At 39.8% G+C, this 16,128-nt stretch overlaps 1 protein-coding gene across 7 annotated transcripts in view; it reads right to left on the reverse strand.

Moving 5' to 3' along the window:
* Positions 1 to 16,128, reverse strand: part of STAG1 (STAG1 cohesin complex component) — a 181,271-nt gene that overhangs the window by 142,262 nt on the left and 22,881 nt on the right. For all 7 annotated transcript variants that reach the window (XM_072042766.1, XM_072042767.1, XM_072042768.1 and 4 more), the window contains one exon: positions 1,598 to 1,732. In XM_072042766.1, coding sequence (XP_071898867.1) covers positions 1,598 to 1,626 — 29 coding nt within the window. In that variant the 5' untranslated portion in view covers positions 1,627 to 1,732. The remainder of the gene's footprint in view (positions 1 to 1,597; positions 1,733 to 16,128) is intronic.

The raw sequence follows: 16,128 nt of genomic DNA on the forward strand, positions 1-16,128 counted from the left end.
TTAAACAGGATAGCCTTAAAGGTTTTTTTTGTTTTTAAGTTGTGTAATATTGGTGGGCTTACAATCTTCTGATTGAAGAAAATGCCAAACTGCCTCATGTTTTTCAGCTGTTATGCTGAGTTATGGGATCCATTAATATGCATTTTATAACTTAAAATTCCACAAAATTTCATTCACTTCTTAAAGCCATCTGGATTCTTGAAGTGGGAATGGGAATATCCCTTTCCCACTATTACAATGACAGAAACTAACAGCTTTTCGTCCTTGGCACATTTCACAAGCACACTTTTACTCTTGTAATGCAGAACATCTAAAAAATATTATATGTTAAAATGTTTTCTCAGACTATCCTACAAGCTCACCAGCAGCTCCGCCACCCCCAACAGAGGTATCCATGCCAGTCATCCCCATTTTCAGCCACCTGTTCATCCACAGGAATTAACTTACTCAGAAAAAGGTTTTAAAGACACTGGAAATTAAGGCAATATTGTGCATGCTATTATTAAGGGCAGTGAAATAACTTTACAATTGTCCAAACGTTCAAATTCTTACAGAAATTACAGAAAGGAACTTGAAGGTCTGGCACATCACTCAACAAAACCTCAGCTCTTTTACACTCTGCAATTGCCATTTGCATAGTTGATTCCCAACAACATACGGTTAACATTACAGAGTTAACAGCCACAGGGCAGCAGCGCTGTGAGGAGAGGCCAGTTCTGTAATGGCCGCCCCGCAGCTCTGCCATCCAGCAAGGCCAGTGGCACCGCTGTGGGAGCGGGGTTCAAAAAGGGCAGCAAAGTGCAAACAGAAGGGAGAAAGTGCAGTGGCACCAGGCCGGGGGCAAGGCACGAGTGGCAGCCAATACTCACCATCCAAAGCTGTTTTAACTAGCAACTTATTTTTCCCCAAGTTGAGTCTGTTTTGCCCATGTCATTACCTGCTAAGTGACCTCCCTCTCAATCTCTAGGCTTAGACATCTTCTGTGTCCTGAGGGAATGCTGAGGAGGAGTATGAAAGCACAGCTGGCAAAGGCCAACCCACCACATCACATAAAGCTCCATTTTGCTCCCTTCTAAAATTCCTTTCTCAGCTATGCAGCTCTCATGATCGACTGCCACTCCATGCTCCCCAGCAGTTCAGGTACAGTGACATTCCCATGTGTATAAGCTTTTCATTTCCCAACATGACTAACACATGCTAACACCGCTTGCTCTCTCCAATTGCAGAAGCCACAGACTTATTCCACAATAAATACAGCTTATTGTAAGAAAGTACACAACAGGAATACACAAATATGATCAATTATAACCAAAAAAAAAAATCCTATTTTCAAAATTTTACAACATTCAGAAGCATAAAAGTAGCAAATACTTGCTTTTGCTTTTCACAAAATAAAATCTCCATGTAAAGAAACATCTTTTAAAGAAAGCGTTTATTTATTTTTTACAGTTTTTCAGCATACAACACACAAGACCTGGAACAGTCACATTAATCTACTCTTCTCAAGCTGACACTTTATCCTCATACTCAGCTTACTACTCACTTCTATCTTTTGAAAGCTGAAAAATTAAAATACATAAAGAAAAAGAATACTCACTGTAGTACTGGCAAATCTGAAGTAATCATTTTTGCAGCACTCTTGAAAGTAAGAGCTACATAGAACTTCTTCTCAAAGTTATTATAAGACAACTACTTGTAAACCTCTTTCATGAAACAAACGTCAAAGCTCAGTCTGTAAAAAAAAAAAAAAAAAGAGAAAAAAGCATTAGCTGCAATTTCTAAATAGCCATACATTGAATAAAACACTATAAACAAAAATTTTGAATTCAACTTTGAATTGTCATCACTATTAGACCACCTGAAATTTTGAATAAATGTCCCCAGGACACCTTAATGATATTCTTGCATTCAGCTTTTACAATTTTGCTTAGGCAACTTTACGTGTTGTTTTTTTTTTAAATCTATTTTTGTTTTCTTTTTGATTACACAAAGTATTGTATTACCACGCGCTTATTTACTGTAGCTAATATAAAAATACAAACAGAACTCTGAGAAAGTTTAAATAAACAAGAAAAATATACAAGCATAAGCAACCATAAAGCATGGGGTAATAAAAATTTAAGGAATCTATTTTCTACTCACACAATAGACTAAACTTGAAAGAAAAAAAGTTTGTTTCATGAGAAACAATCCATTTTTAAGGTTTTGAATGAAGACTAAAGACCTGCACCAAAAATGTGCAAGCTTTCATTTAGGCACAACAACAAAACTGGTGAAAAGTAGTGCTCCTGATAATATCTCCCTTAATGGAACTACACCTATCCAATCACACTAGCAGGTTCACAGTTTTATGTGACTGCATTTCAGAGAAGCTAAGTCAGAAGCTGGAGAAGTGTCTAGCTGCAACAGTAAATATTTTAATTTAATGAAACCAAAGTTTTAAGTTTAAACAATAAAATAGACTGCATCCATGCTACCTCTAGACCCACCGGTAAAATCTCTACCTGGAAGACTAATCAAGGAGTTGACAGGTGTGCTAATCTTAAAATACAACATACAGCTGCTATCCTCTTTTTCCAGAAAATGCAAGTTCTGGAGAAACTAAAATAATTTGTTTCCTCCCCCCCCCCTCCTTTTACAGATCTTGTGGTAATATGAACAGTTACATGGTGCAGTACAGTTGAATAATGGTAATTACCAAGAATTTATCTTGGCTGCCTTTAAAAAAAAAATAATCGAATGCTGTATATTTTAAATCTCTATTATTTAAGTCCTTAATTTCTTCTCACCAGGCAGTCCTTTCTGTGCTCTAGCAGTTTTGCACAAGACAGAGCAGGAAAATCAAGCCAGAAAGAGGTAACGTAACTAGCACCAAACAATATCTAAATAAAACTGCACCAGTGTAAGCAAAACAGTACAACATGTAAAGTATTATTTTCCATCCTACTATATATACACATCAGTTTTTATTTACCAAAAACTTAAGTGTACAATGTGAACAGACTTTTTTTTTGCCTCTGGTTGTTACAGTTCCAATTTGACTCACAGATGCCTACAACTACTTCTGCCAATACTTACTACTACATGGTATAAACAGTTTTACATTACAGCTTACTTAAAGTATCTCATCACTGTGACAGCACATCAGGTACTCCATTATTTATATGCATTTTTGACTGGAAAAGTCAGTCCATTTTAGTAATACCTTCCCTTTATTTAAAGCAGACTAAATATGTTTTTAGTGTTCGCACACATGCGCTCATACACATACTCTTGCATGTGTTAACTGGACTTCAGAGGATCTTCTTCTATCTGTCTTGTATCTTCAGTTTGTCTACAATTCTAACAGGGTATTAGGCATTCAAATCAATCTCCCAAAGGAGTTCAACAAAATTCACATGCATTTCCGGTGCAATATTTTACACAGGCATATAATGTGTTCTGGACAGCTGCTATGTGGAGGGGTTTTTTTTGTTGTTGTTTTTGTTGTTAAGTTTTCCTTTTCAACTTAGTTATCACCCTCAACAGCTGTTGTGCTTTACATGCTCAGGCAGTAACTAGAAGTGCTTTCAACACATGAGAGAAAGTGTACTTGCTCAGCTATAACTTAAAAAGTACAATCCTGGCCTAAAAGAAAGCATGGAATTAAGGGTATAAAAAGCCCCAAGGAGAAGAGGTGAGCTCTTTCACTCAGAAGTGACTGAGGAACCAAGAAAGCTGGACCCACAGCCTCAACACAGTGGAAATGGAAAATGAGCTGACATCAAGGCAACTGCAAGGTCCTCTGGTATGTTCTCTAAGTCCTTATGCTGAACGGGAAAAAAACATCTATATGTAGTAGATCCAGACTTGGACAGCTAGAAAATAGTGAAGTTGTCCTTCTAACATCTTTTGTTTGAATAAAGGCAAGTTTCAAAAGCAGTTAACAAGTGTTAAGCCAAAGACTGATAAATACAAGAACTGTCAGCACTGAAAAGCTGAGAAAGGAACAGCTCAGAGCCAAAAGCTCAATCCAAGGAGTCATCACAATCCTGCCCATCTCATGGAACTGATCAGAAGTGGAGTCTGACACTGCATGGAATACCACCACCCCATTACACAGTCCGAGTCAGCTGTATCCTTCATCCCTATCCAATACAGTTGTGCTGGCTGTTGTTCTGGATATGTTCTTTCTTCCTCAGCTGAAGCTTGGAAACCCTTACAGTCCGCTTTACAACTTCATACAATGACAAAACTCCTCTAACATCAAAGAAACACCACCAGTTGTTTCCAAAATTCAGTTTTTAATTATCACCCATGTTGCTTCAGGTTGGTCTGGAAATAAAATTTAAGTTCCTGCAATGGCTAATGAAAAGCTCTATGAGTTTGGAACAGAGTTCTCAATTTAGTATTGCAATTAAAATCCAACAATTGTGAAAAAATCCTTGATCATTGTAGAATATACAATTGTGTTTTCTCTGGTTTTAATAAAAGAAACACCTGCTTCTTAATGATGTTCTTATGAACTTGTCAAATTCTCCCCCTTTTTGTCTTACTCAGTCATATAAAGCCATTTATACGAACTCTTGAAAGCTTAAGACAAGATTCCTGTTTTGTCACCTCTTTCCTATCACATTGTGGAAGGAAGAAGAGGAGGAGAAGAGTAGGAGAGGAACCCAGACTTTCACTTTGGGGGTTATTTATCACAAACACGACACTGTTAAACAAGTCCTAATAAATTGCAGCCAACTGCTTCTATTTGAGGCATTTTTCAAGATGCGATGCTTTTTCTCAATCCCAGTTTTAATCATCTTAGCATGTTTGCAGCTTTTTGAACCTGCACATCTGGATTCTAAGATGACATCAATTTACACTGGCATAGCTACAAATGACCAATAAAGGGGTATGAAGGAGAGAGTAGAAGAGACCATTCAGCTGAAGCATACATTGGAGAAACAGGTCTACTATCCCCTTTTTCACTTCTATTTTTTTAACATATGTACAATAACCAAAGCTGAAACAATGACCATTATATAGAATTGCTTCTTTGAAAAAAAAAAAAAACAAAAAAAAACAACCTTTTCCTGTAAGTTATCATTTTTATGCTAATTTTTCTTTGATATGTATTTCATAATGAGCTTAGCTTTAAGAAAAGCTTTGCAATTTTACAACAAGTCTGACACATGCATTCTGCAAACATTTGCTCTAGGTTCTTCTAACATGAAAAGCATGAAAAGTTACCCCCCCCCCCCAAGGTCTTTAGATTATTTGCCCCTGACATGAACCTGAAAGCAGACAGATTTGATTGTCGCTTGGAGCAAGTTCAACTGACCTACGTACCTACATGCCATACACCTGAAACCAAAACTTGAAACAAAAACACCAACAAGTAATTACTAAATTCAGTAATGAGTTACATGATTATTTATTCCATCACCTAGAAGATACACAAAATAAAAGACAACTGGTATTTGACTGACTCCATTTTTCAAAACCCTTTCCTTTGTTGACCAAGTGACTTTGTCCCAACCAAGCACAAAAGATATCAATACTCCTTCTAACGGTGCACTATCTTCTACTATTGAAATGGTAATGTCCCACATCATAACTTCATTTTAACTTCATTTTCCATTTAAAATGACTTTGCTTTCTCTCTCTCCATGCTTCCTGTTACATCTCTTCTTGCAGGTTTAAAATTGATAAAGCAGAACCCTTCTCGACACCATTAAGGTCTAAAGGAAACTCAAGAGCTCCAAACTTCTTGCCTGTGCAGATGAGAAGCTATAACACACGATGGCAAACCATGACATAGCACCATAAAACAAGATGTATAAAACTCAAGTTTTGCATATTTAGATAAAAAACAAGACCTATAAAACTCAAGTTTTTCATATTTAGAGACAAGATTTGTCCCCTCAGTAATCCCACCCAACAGCAGCATTTGACAGCTAGTAAAAGGCCTGCATCATCAGCAAATGACAATCCTGTTAGAAGGTAGCATGCTGCACACTGAAGCAGAACTCCAAGAGCTTTGATCAACAAGGTGAGAGAGCAAAGAGGATCTTGCAGGCAGGCAGATAAATTCTAGCCTTTTATTGCTTCATCCAGCGCCATGCATGGCCTTGAGCACATTGCTGAAATCCTTCCTGCTCAGCTATCCCATCTGCAAAGTGACAATAATAGTTAGGAATCGAAAGTGTAAATTCTAAATCCCGAGGAACTAAAAAAAAAGTTGACAAGAACTAACCCAATGCATTTCTAAAAGCATAAGCTTGATTTCTGCTGCAGGCTTGGAACTTTAATTTGTTAATCCTGCAGCCACGTAAGCTGAAAGCAAAACTAAATGACCTCTTTCACAGCCCTGACTTTGAAAATTAGTATTACAATTTAAAGCCAAATAACATAATGCTTATTTAGCTTACCTTTAAGATTATTTCATTGTCTAAAATGTGTATGCCAAAGACCAAAAGTCTAAATGGTAGAAAAACACCTAGCACTGGCAAGTGCTTTCAGTATTCAAAGCACACAGCAAGCTCAGCTGCCGTGTGGTCTGCAACCTTCTGAAATGGTTTTCCCAAAAAAAAGACCTGGGGGTCCTTGTGGACCACCACTCGAAGGCAAGCCAGCAATGGGCCCTTGCTGCAAAGGCCTACAGCATCTCCTGGGCTGCACTGTGCCGAACGCTACCAGCACATCATGGGTGGTGATCCTTCTGCTCTACCCAGAGCCAGGGAGACCCATGGGCAGCTCCATATCCAGTGCTGTGCTCTCCAGTACAACAAAGACAGGGACATTTGGTTTTGCAGTAAAGAAACAGCTTTGAAGAGTGTAGCATACAGTTTGGTTATAGGTCTTTCAGGAGGGCAACATCAGAACACCAAGTTGAAGGTAGGTTATTTGTTTTTCCTTGGATAACTTCAACAGGAAATTAATGAATAAAATGAAAAAATGGAAGTGGGCTCAAAAAGCTAATGGACAGCTGAGAAAAGTGAAATCAAAACCAACACAAAATTAAAGTGTTCAGTAGATGTCCATTACCATTGACTGAGATTTCTTACTCCCCCTTCCTTCTTTAAAGACATTTCCAGATGTGTTACACATAAATGCAGGAACAAAAATAATCTAGTGGCAACCCCTAGCTGTCCATTTAACTTCGCTTTCAATTTCTGTTGTCTCCTCAGTTTATCTACAGTTTCACCAATGTGTAGAACTGACTCTAAACAACGTGCAGAACAGCTGCTGCTACTTCCTCTCAGCAAATGCTTTTAGCCTGGAGATGTCCTGCCCAGCCAGCCAGAAATATCATCTCAAGTCTCACTTTCTACCGTGCAATATTACTCCACGCACTCCACAATTACAAATGCAAGACCTCACACTGAAAGGTTACGCAAATCACTTCTTGTAGAGCTGGGAATAAAATTCCTAAATGGCAAAAACCTCCAAGCATTAAGTTATACTATCACATTTCTACACTTAGTTTTCTGTTTCAAAAAACGTGTGAACTGCCAAAACCAATCCATCTCTCTGTATCTTCTGCTACTATTTCCAAAACGTATAAGCCAATTCCTGTACTGAGGCACTGACACTACCAGCTTTGCCCAGGAAAGCTGATACAATCTGTTAGCCACAGTTTTTAACAGTGTAGTTCATTCCAAAGACAAATGTCATTCAATTGTTTCATCGTGTCCAGTGTTTATATTTCACTAGTCTTCCATTATCATGTACTGCTTTTTTGTAACACCTAGGAGGGCTAATACTAAAGAAATTAATAATTTGCCCCAAAGCAGATGATTGCCTGGAAGAGACAGCTTTCTCAAGAACAGAAGTTCCATCTTTTTCATTTTCTGGATTATTATTTCAAAATCAAAGTAGATCTGACAGAATGAACATATGAGACAGGCTTGCTTTTCTTTTGTTATTCTTACAAATTCTTAACCATAACTGCTCCTCGCTCTGCGGACACCCAGCAAGACACTTGACCTGATTTTCTGCAGCACTGAGCATTCACAACTGTGACCGAGATCACCGGGGGCTCCAGGCATGCCATCACTCATAAGCAAATAATTATGGTCTGATTGCTCAAGACTAAGAGTTATGGCACTGAGTTCTAATCTTAGGCCAATATCTGGATTATTAAAGTCTAAATGAATAGTTTTCCCCTTGCCATCCATTAGGATTAGTTATCTACCAGCCTCTTCCCTACCTGCTTTTTATTACATGTGTTTTATGTTCAAACAGGCTCTAAAAAGTTAGGTTCTACTGTCCTCAGACTGTGAGCATAAACAGATGAGTCCTTGAGGTCTTCTGCTTCTCTGCACCTGTATTTCCAAGACTCAGAAGCCTTGATAAGATCAACTCAGTCACGTTTTTTTTTTTTTTTTTTTTTTTAAGGAGATGCAAGGGCATTGAGAGTCACAAAAAACACAAAACAAAAAACAACCATTGGATAAATTTCAAGTAAAGAGATCTTTCCTAGCACACAGAAATGAAACTGGAGTCATCCTCTACACAAATGACTGAGCAATGAAAACCCAGAAATAAACTGAATGATGATATAGAGAGCATAAATGTTCAATATAGCCTCGGTTAAGGTTTCAGAAACTAGTTATCGTGACGTGAAACGCTTCTCTCCAAAAAGGGCTACCCTGCTCATTTGGTTTCTTAGCTCACTAAAACAGCATAAAAACTTTCATGGTTTTGCATGGTTAGTTTCAGTGAGCCAAGCCAGAGCTGCAGTTGGCACGAGACCACCTGTGCACAGGAAGACAACAGGAGGGAAAAGCTGGGAGCAGATGAGACCAAAGGAGGACAACTTCTTTTTCAGCGTGTTTTTTATCCTCAATGAAATCCATACGTGACAATAATTGAAGTTAAATCCAGTGATTAAATTCATACTCAACAACTTCACTGAATGAGTGCTTATTCCTGCAAATAATCCCCATCTTGGGGAGGGCATGGGTCCCTCATGTAGTCACACTTAGACACAAAGGCTTGGGATTTTCATCTCCAAACAGCACAAGGCACAATGGGCCAAGACTGTAGACAGGCTACAGGCACACCAGAAGCAGTGTTAATAGATTTTTATGCTACCTTAGAAGAGTGTTTACTCATCTGTAATTTTTCTATGCAGTGGACATCTGGTGTTCTATTATGCATTGCATCTGGAAAATTGCCAACAATAAAACCAATTTTCACGGAAAAAAAAAAAAAAAGCAAAGCCTGACACGCAGAACAGTAGAGGAAAGGAGAAAACTCAGAACGATTCAGGCTTTTGCTCTTTGAGCATTTCTTTGTTTTGTATTACCCCCCTGCCCCCCTACACAGGACTAATAAGAAAAGCCTAGAGAAACTGAAAAACAATTTGTCCATATTATCAAAAAACACAAGCATTTTGAAGTCACATATAAATGGAAAACTCTGGGAAGTGACTGATTTTGGTACTTGCATGATCTTCAGAGGGTGCACACAAATGCTCAAGAAGGGAGGTTATCATTTTCTTGACCTTACTCTAAAATAACAACCTCCCCTAAGTTCACATAGCTGCTAACAGAAAGAGCATCAGAGTACCTAAACTACAAACACCTGAACTTCCTAAGAAGAGTCTGTGAAAACTGAACAAGCCAAGAAGCATAGCAGAGGTAGATAAGGTAAAATTGGCCAACGAAACTATAAAAACCATCTTCCAATTGCAGAATCAAACCTTATCTCCCAATCCCAACCACTTCCTGAGGAACCATGATCTCAGCCACGTTGCTATCAGACCGTTCTTTGGACCCCCCCAGCTGATGGCACAAGTCCCGCTGCCACCGGGGGCCCAGACAAGCTGCAAGACACCAGGAGCTGCTCGCTCGCTGATCTAAGGAGAACTTTCCCCAAAGCCACCCCTACATGACAGATTATCAACGTTTCGAATGAGCTGAACAAACATCACTGAACCATGCTCTGACAGCCTCTGCCTCAGGTCGTGTCCTTGGTTTTTACAAGTGGCACACAGCCTATGACTTATACCAGTATACTGTTAAAACCTCTACTGGAAAAGCATAGCTTCGAACACTCATCTCCCAGTCTCCAAACAACCCGGCTGTCACACACCTGTGAGCAGAAGCACATTTTTCCATGGACACCGGTAACCATGTTGGAGCTAAAAATAAGAAAACCAACCTGCAAACACATTTCCCCAGTGACCACAATAGATGTCTCAGACTGATATCAAAATGCAAACCCAAATCCACCGGTCTCACACAGGCATACTCCAGGCTAATGTAAGTCACCGAAGCCTGAAGATGACTTGCCCAAAGCTACACCATTGAAACCAGCAGTACTAACAGCATCAACTCAGTAACTATTTACCAGCAGAACACTTCTCACAGAGCAGAACTATTCCAGTTAAGTTCTTGCTCATGATCCTAAGCATTACTGAAACAAGCCTGGAAATTAAAAATTGACAATCATTTAAAACAATTGACTCAAAAGTGAATGTGGCTTAATTACCCACTAGTTTCCTCCATCCCCATGGCTACGCTATGTCCACATTCAATGGTGAAGGTAACTTGTCTCTCTGTCCCATGGGAAATAACTTTAATGTTCTCCCCCCACTGCAACTGACCTCACAGCAATTGCTTCCCACCTGCACCAAGGGTTGTGATCTCACTTCACATTGAAGGTGTTTGATACAGAATTGTGTCTGATATTTCACAGCACTATCATCTGACCTCCACGTGCCTCACCTGCACCTACAAGCCTTCTGACTCGGATTCCAACACAAGGGCACTGTGGAAGAAAAGAGAGGAACGGAAGGATTCAAGACATTACAGATATGCTAAAAGTGGTTGCTCCCCACCCGTGTTCCCGAATGAGCACTCCGACACACCAGGCATGGGAAATCGATGCAACGATACTGAATACGAGAGAAATTGTTGTCAAGTACTACACAAAATTGGAAATAGTTCTGCAGTAGTCCAAAGTGGAAATATCACTAGGGAAAGACAAATTAGCACCTGGGGACAACATTTATTTTAGCTTAGTAAACAATCCTCAAGAAAAGCTTCTATCATGCAGCGATGAAATGAATCTCAGTCAGTCAAGAGCCCCAGGAAGAATCAGTAGGGGGTGAAACTGCCTATTCTTTGCTGCTTAAAAATGTCTTCCACACAGCAATAAATCCAGTAAAAGGAAACTTTCTTGGGAAATTATGTTTGCAAATACTGCCTCTTTCACTGCTCAGTCATTGGCCTGGATATAGGCATGACGACTGTAGAGATGGCAGAAGATAATCGTACTATGTGAAACCAGCTGAGAACCCAGCTCCAGACCGGACAAACTAAAACCAGATAAGCTTTATCTGAAATACGGAACAGGCGGCGAGGACAGAGAAGTCAACATGCAAGCCAGACAAGCAGCTGATCCAGTCTCTTCCTAAGGACTCCATACATACCCAGGCTGTTTGCGCTCTGTCTCTCGATAAACACGCTGGCAAACCCAAAGACACCTGGCAGAAGGACAGGTACCCCCAAGCTGGTTTCTGTAAGGAAGCACTGGCTGAACCTCGTGCTCCTGCGGAGGCATGAGCTGCAGCTCAGAGCCACCTGTGTGTCCTGCTCGGCCCAAGGCAAGGCACGCAAAGTCGAAGGTGCAGCAGTGCACAGATTGGGGAGCCTTCAAGGACACAGGGAAGGCCATGGATTCACTGCAGTAAGGAATATAACAGGGTGGCCAAAATAGGCTTTGCTAATTCCACTAACATTAGAACAACTTCATGTTTCTCACCTTCTCCCTCTTTGCGTATATTGAAGATTGCTTTTCCTCCTGAGTCAGTACAAACACATTTATTTGAACATGTGACAACAACTCAAGCTCTGAAACTGTCACCAATTTCCTTGGATATTCAGACTGTATTTGCAAACTTTTTTTTTTTACTGCATTTTGCACTGCTGAAGGAAATATGGGAACACCTGTTTTTTATTTCTGAAGTTACTTAGAAAAGCAGACGACAAACTGCAAAGTGTGGCTGAGCAACACGTCGCTTATTTTTGTGCTGTTCTGTGAGCTTTGAAGAAAAGTCCAATGTGCTTTCTCCCAGTAATACCAACAGCACTCCATCCTCCTGGAGAAGGAAGATATTTTTTTTTTTGACCTAGAAGATAAGTACCAAAACAATTTGTTGGACCAACGCAGCTGTTGGGCTTAGTAAAATGACTTGCTTAGTCAAAACAGACCACTTAAAGAGAGACAGAAGAAAGAAGAGACCCTGCCTCATCTTTCATCAGATGAAAGCTGCTCCGTGGTGTTGGCACTGAAGCCATCAAGGTTGCAGTATGAACTGGCACAGTGCTCTACTTTGCTGAAGATACCTAAACAGAGAGGAAACCTTGTGGTACTGGAAAGCTAGAACAGGGGGCTTTTTTTTGGCAACCCAAACAGCAAGCTTTTCCCCCTCCATCAGGGAAAAAAGAATCCCTGTTATGATTTCTAAAGATTAAATTACACTGCGAACTGAGATGGGAAACACAGGATTAACCTCCCCTCAGCTAGAAATAGATCAGCTGCAGTGAGTTGCCTTACAGAAAACAGGCTAACGTGAGACCAGGAACGGACACAAGCCGTGCTGCACAAACCAGCTCCTCTGAGGAACCCAGAACAGGGAGCAAGAGCAGCCCAGAATCCTGAGGCTATCCTGATACAAACTGAACTCGTTAAAAAAAAAAAAAAAAAAAAAAGGAAAAAAGGAAAGGTATGGGGTGTTTAGGGGTATCTGGTTGGTTTCAGACTCTGCAGAAAGTCACAACTTTATTCCGGGGAAGAGAATAATAACAGGGTTAAGGTCAGCATTCAGAGTGCAGATGGCACAAAATATCTGCTCCTCACAGAGCTCTGCGTAATTGTAATGAAGGTGTGCAACAGGCCTGCTGACACCAAGCCTTCGGCTTACAAAACTCCTTCCAGTCAATGAGAGAAGCAATGGATGAAGGGAAAATATTCCTGCCTAGAATAGAATCATCCTCCCTTTTTCATGAAGTAGAAGACACTGCAAATGAAAAAATCTCTCTAAGCACTGCTGGTGAAACTGAGTGAAATATAACAGAAGCCCTGGATGAGAGAAACTGCCATCACCAGCAGCTCAGGGCCTCCAGTGAAAGAGGAAATTCCAGCAGCTGATCCACCCAAGAGGTTATTTTCTCCTGGAAGACTTCTTGGCTTTTGTTTTCACAGAGAAGGGATCAGAGCACACAGTTTTACATGTTGCAGACACTTTCTTCTGCACTTCAGAAAGTTACGAAGTAAATTTTCAGCATCTTTTACACAGCTACACAAAGTGAAAATACATACTGTAATTGGCATTTGAAGCTGTCAGGCTGTGAGAGCAAGAGCAGGAATATTTTGAAGCATTTCCTTAAACAGATTTTCAACTCCCATGAGATATGAACAAGCTCTACCCAAAAGCTCTAACCCCAGGAGTTAAATAAGGGAACGCTTCCTCTGGGAACAATTCTTACAGAAGATACAAAGAGGATAAGCTTTCCTTTTCTCTTGTACCTGTTCCTTGTAACCATCTCCCTACAAAACATCCAAACAAATTTAAACTTTAGTCTCTGAGCATTACCTTCACCCCTGAGGCAAAGCTAGAGCAAGCTTTTCCAGAGTACACAGTATCCACAATGAGGACATTTAGTAAAGCATTCAACAGTCATTTAAATAATACAAAAGTACCAAGGAAGATTTTTTTTAAGGGGTTAAATCAACACTTTGCACTTCCAGCAAATCAAGTTCTCAAAATGCAGAGAACATGGTGACACAGCAGTATAAAAATACACGGAGCAAAGACTGTCAGTAGTCTTGGGATGAGGTTTCATGCACCCAGCTGATGGGTTGCTGCTGTCCAGAAACACAGTCCCTGCTCCTTCCTCCTCCTGGCCTCATCTTCCTGCTTCTGCCCTCAAAACAGCCTTGACACTGGTCTGACTCACCGTGCACCAGTGAATGGAGGGACAGGAGACACTAGGGGAAAAAAAAAGGTGGCAGGCAGCCCAAGCCCGGTGGCCCTCTCCCTCTGCTGCTTACCATCATCTCTCACTGCTTCTGTCCAGAGAGCACACCAGTTCTACATTACTGGCTCAATTATAAATGAAGCACGACTTGTTGGTTTCTTTTGGAAAACAACAGTCACCGCATAACAAAATTCAAATTTTTATATATGTTTCTTTTTAATCAGCTCTATGATTTGACAAAATTACGGTGATTTACAGTATCATAGGACACTTGCTACACTTTACATTGTTTTTGTTTATCATTTCTAGAGTGTGTTACATGAAATCCTAAGTTCTCTAATATCTTAAGGCACTGTTAATTTGAGACTGGAAATAATACCCTGCCGGTAACTTAACCTCTCTAAAAGATACATGAGTGATCTCTACTTAAAGCAGAGCATTGCTATTACAGAACACCAAAACCAGAAGAGACCCTATTAGAGATCTATTTCAAAGAAAAACACAAATGCAAGAAAGAATGTATTTGTGCAATACTATTAGTTAAGTTTCAGAGCAAACTAAAACCATAGGTCAGCAAGGAATCTCATCTTCGGCCCCTCTGAAAAGCCCCAGTGTACATGGCAGTGACTGCGACCTGACCTGCAGCTCCTGTGGCTGTACTGACATTTGGCTTTCTGCCCATTTACACAATGCAGGCAATCACCCACAAATTACTAAACATGTTTCTAAGTCGTTCCTGTCTGGATCAGCACCCTAAACTGGCTCAGCCCCCATTCACGTGAGCGCAGGGCCAGCGCTAGGAAGGCAATGGAGCGGCCCCGTGGCCAGGGGGAACGGGACCACCAGGGCACGCAGATTGGCCGCACTGCTATGGAAATGCAGGTACCTTGCTGAAATGTCTTCCAGATGAGGAAAAAAATGCATTCTTTTCAAAATTTTCATTGCGTAACGCAGCTCTTTGTCTTTAAGAATAGATCCTCACGCTCAATAAATACCAGGTATTGCTGTCTGATAATTGAGCATCTACTCCTTTCCTAAACAAACTTTGAAGATGCCAGAAGAAAAACAGAATGAGATTAAGGCAATTGGGTCTTACAATCTTAGCATAAATAGAAAGAAGCATCTAATTATGGCAGATGATAGCCAATTTCTTGCCAATTCACACAATATCCTAACTAAGCATTTTTCCCCCACAAGATGATCTTACCCTGTTTTGGAGGGGAGTGAACAGGGAGGGGGGAAGGGCTACCTCCTTCCTCATTCTTACATTTCTCATTTTTCTATCAGTATTAGTCTGCATTAACAGCCAAATCATACGCACACACTCACACAACACTGCCAGTGACCTACTAGAAAGTTGCTATAGCAACGACTGCTTTCAGAAATACATGTTGTGCATTTTAAGTGCCATCATAGTGTAACTCATCTGTCAATTAATAACTGGGGCTCAGGATAACACATCAGATACACCAAAAAAATTACAGAAAAAAAAAAAAAACAACACAAAAATAGTATAGCATTATATCTATGAAATGAAATAGCTGGAAACCCATTGCAGGTTTAGACTCTACCAAAAAATCTGATGACATATTTAGCAGCAAGTTACAATTCCTGCATTTCTATGTATGGGAACAAAATTGATTAATTATGGAAAAAACACTGCAATCATAAGGGGGGAGTCATTCATGTATCATTAAATGGTTTAAGCCACTTGTAAAATCAAAATGTAGGAACATACACAAAGTAATTGGAGTTGTTTTTTGTTTTTTTTTTAGGGTAAAAACCCTGAAATAAGAAAAAACATGGTACGTCTAGATATATTGATTAAAGCAAAATCAAGTATACAGTTTCAAGCTCACTGGACTTCACAAAATCACCTAGTAAAGCTTTTCTTAATTACCACTCAAGTTAAGTGAATAATACCGACTTTCCCTGGACCTGGATATCTATCAATTTTTGGTTGGATGTCTTTTGTCTTACTGTATGATAGCTACGGTGCACAGAGCTTAGCTACAGTTAAGAAATATACATCAAAAATACCAGCTAGTTACTAACAAAAGAAAACTTCAGGAAAAATTAACTATTGCAATTTAAAATCTTGGCGGTATTGTAAAACTACCAAGAGTAGCTTATTTAGTACTGTTTCCTGAAACCCCCACCTTGC

Source organism: Anas platyrhynchos, chromosome 9, assembly GCF_047663525.1.
Source record: "Anas platyrhynchos isolate ZD024472 breed Pekin duck chromosome 9, IASCAAS_PekinDuck_T2T, whole genome shotgun sequence".
NCBI classification, from domain to species: Eukaryota; Metazoa; Chordata; class Aves; order Anseriformes; family Anatidae; genus Anas; species Anas platyrhynchos.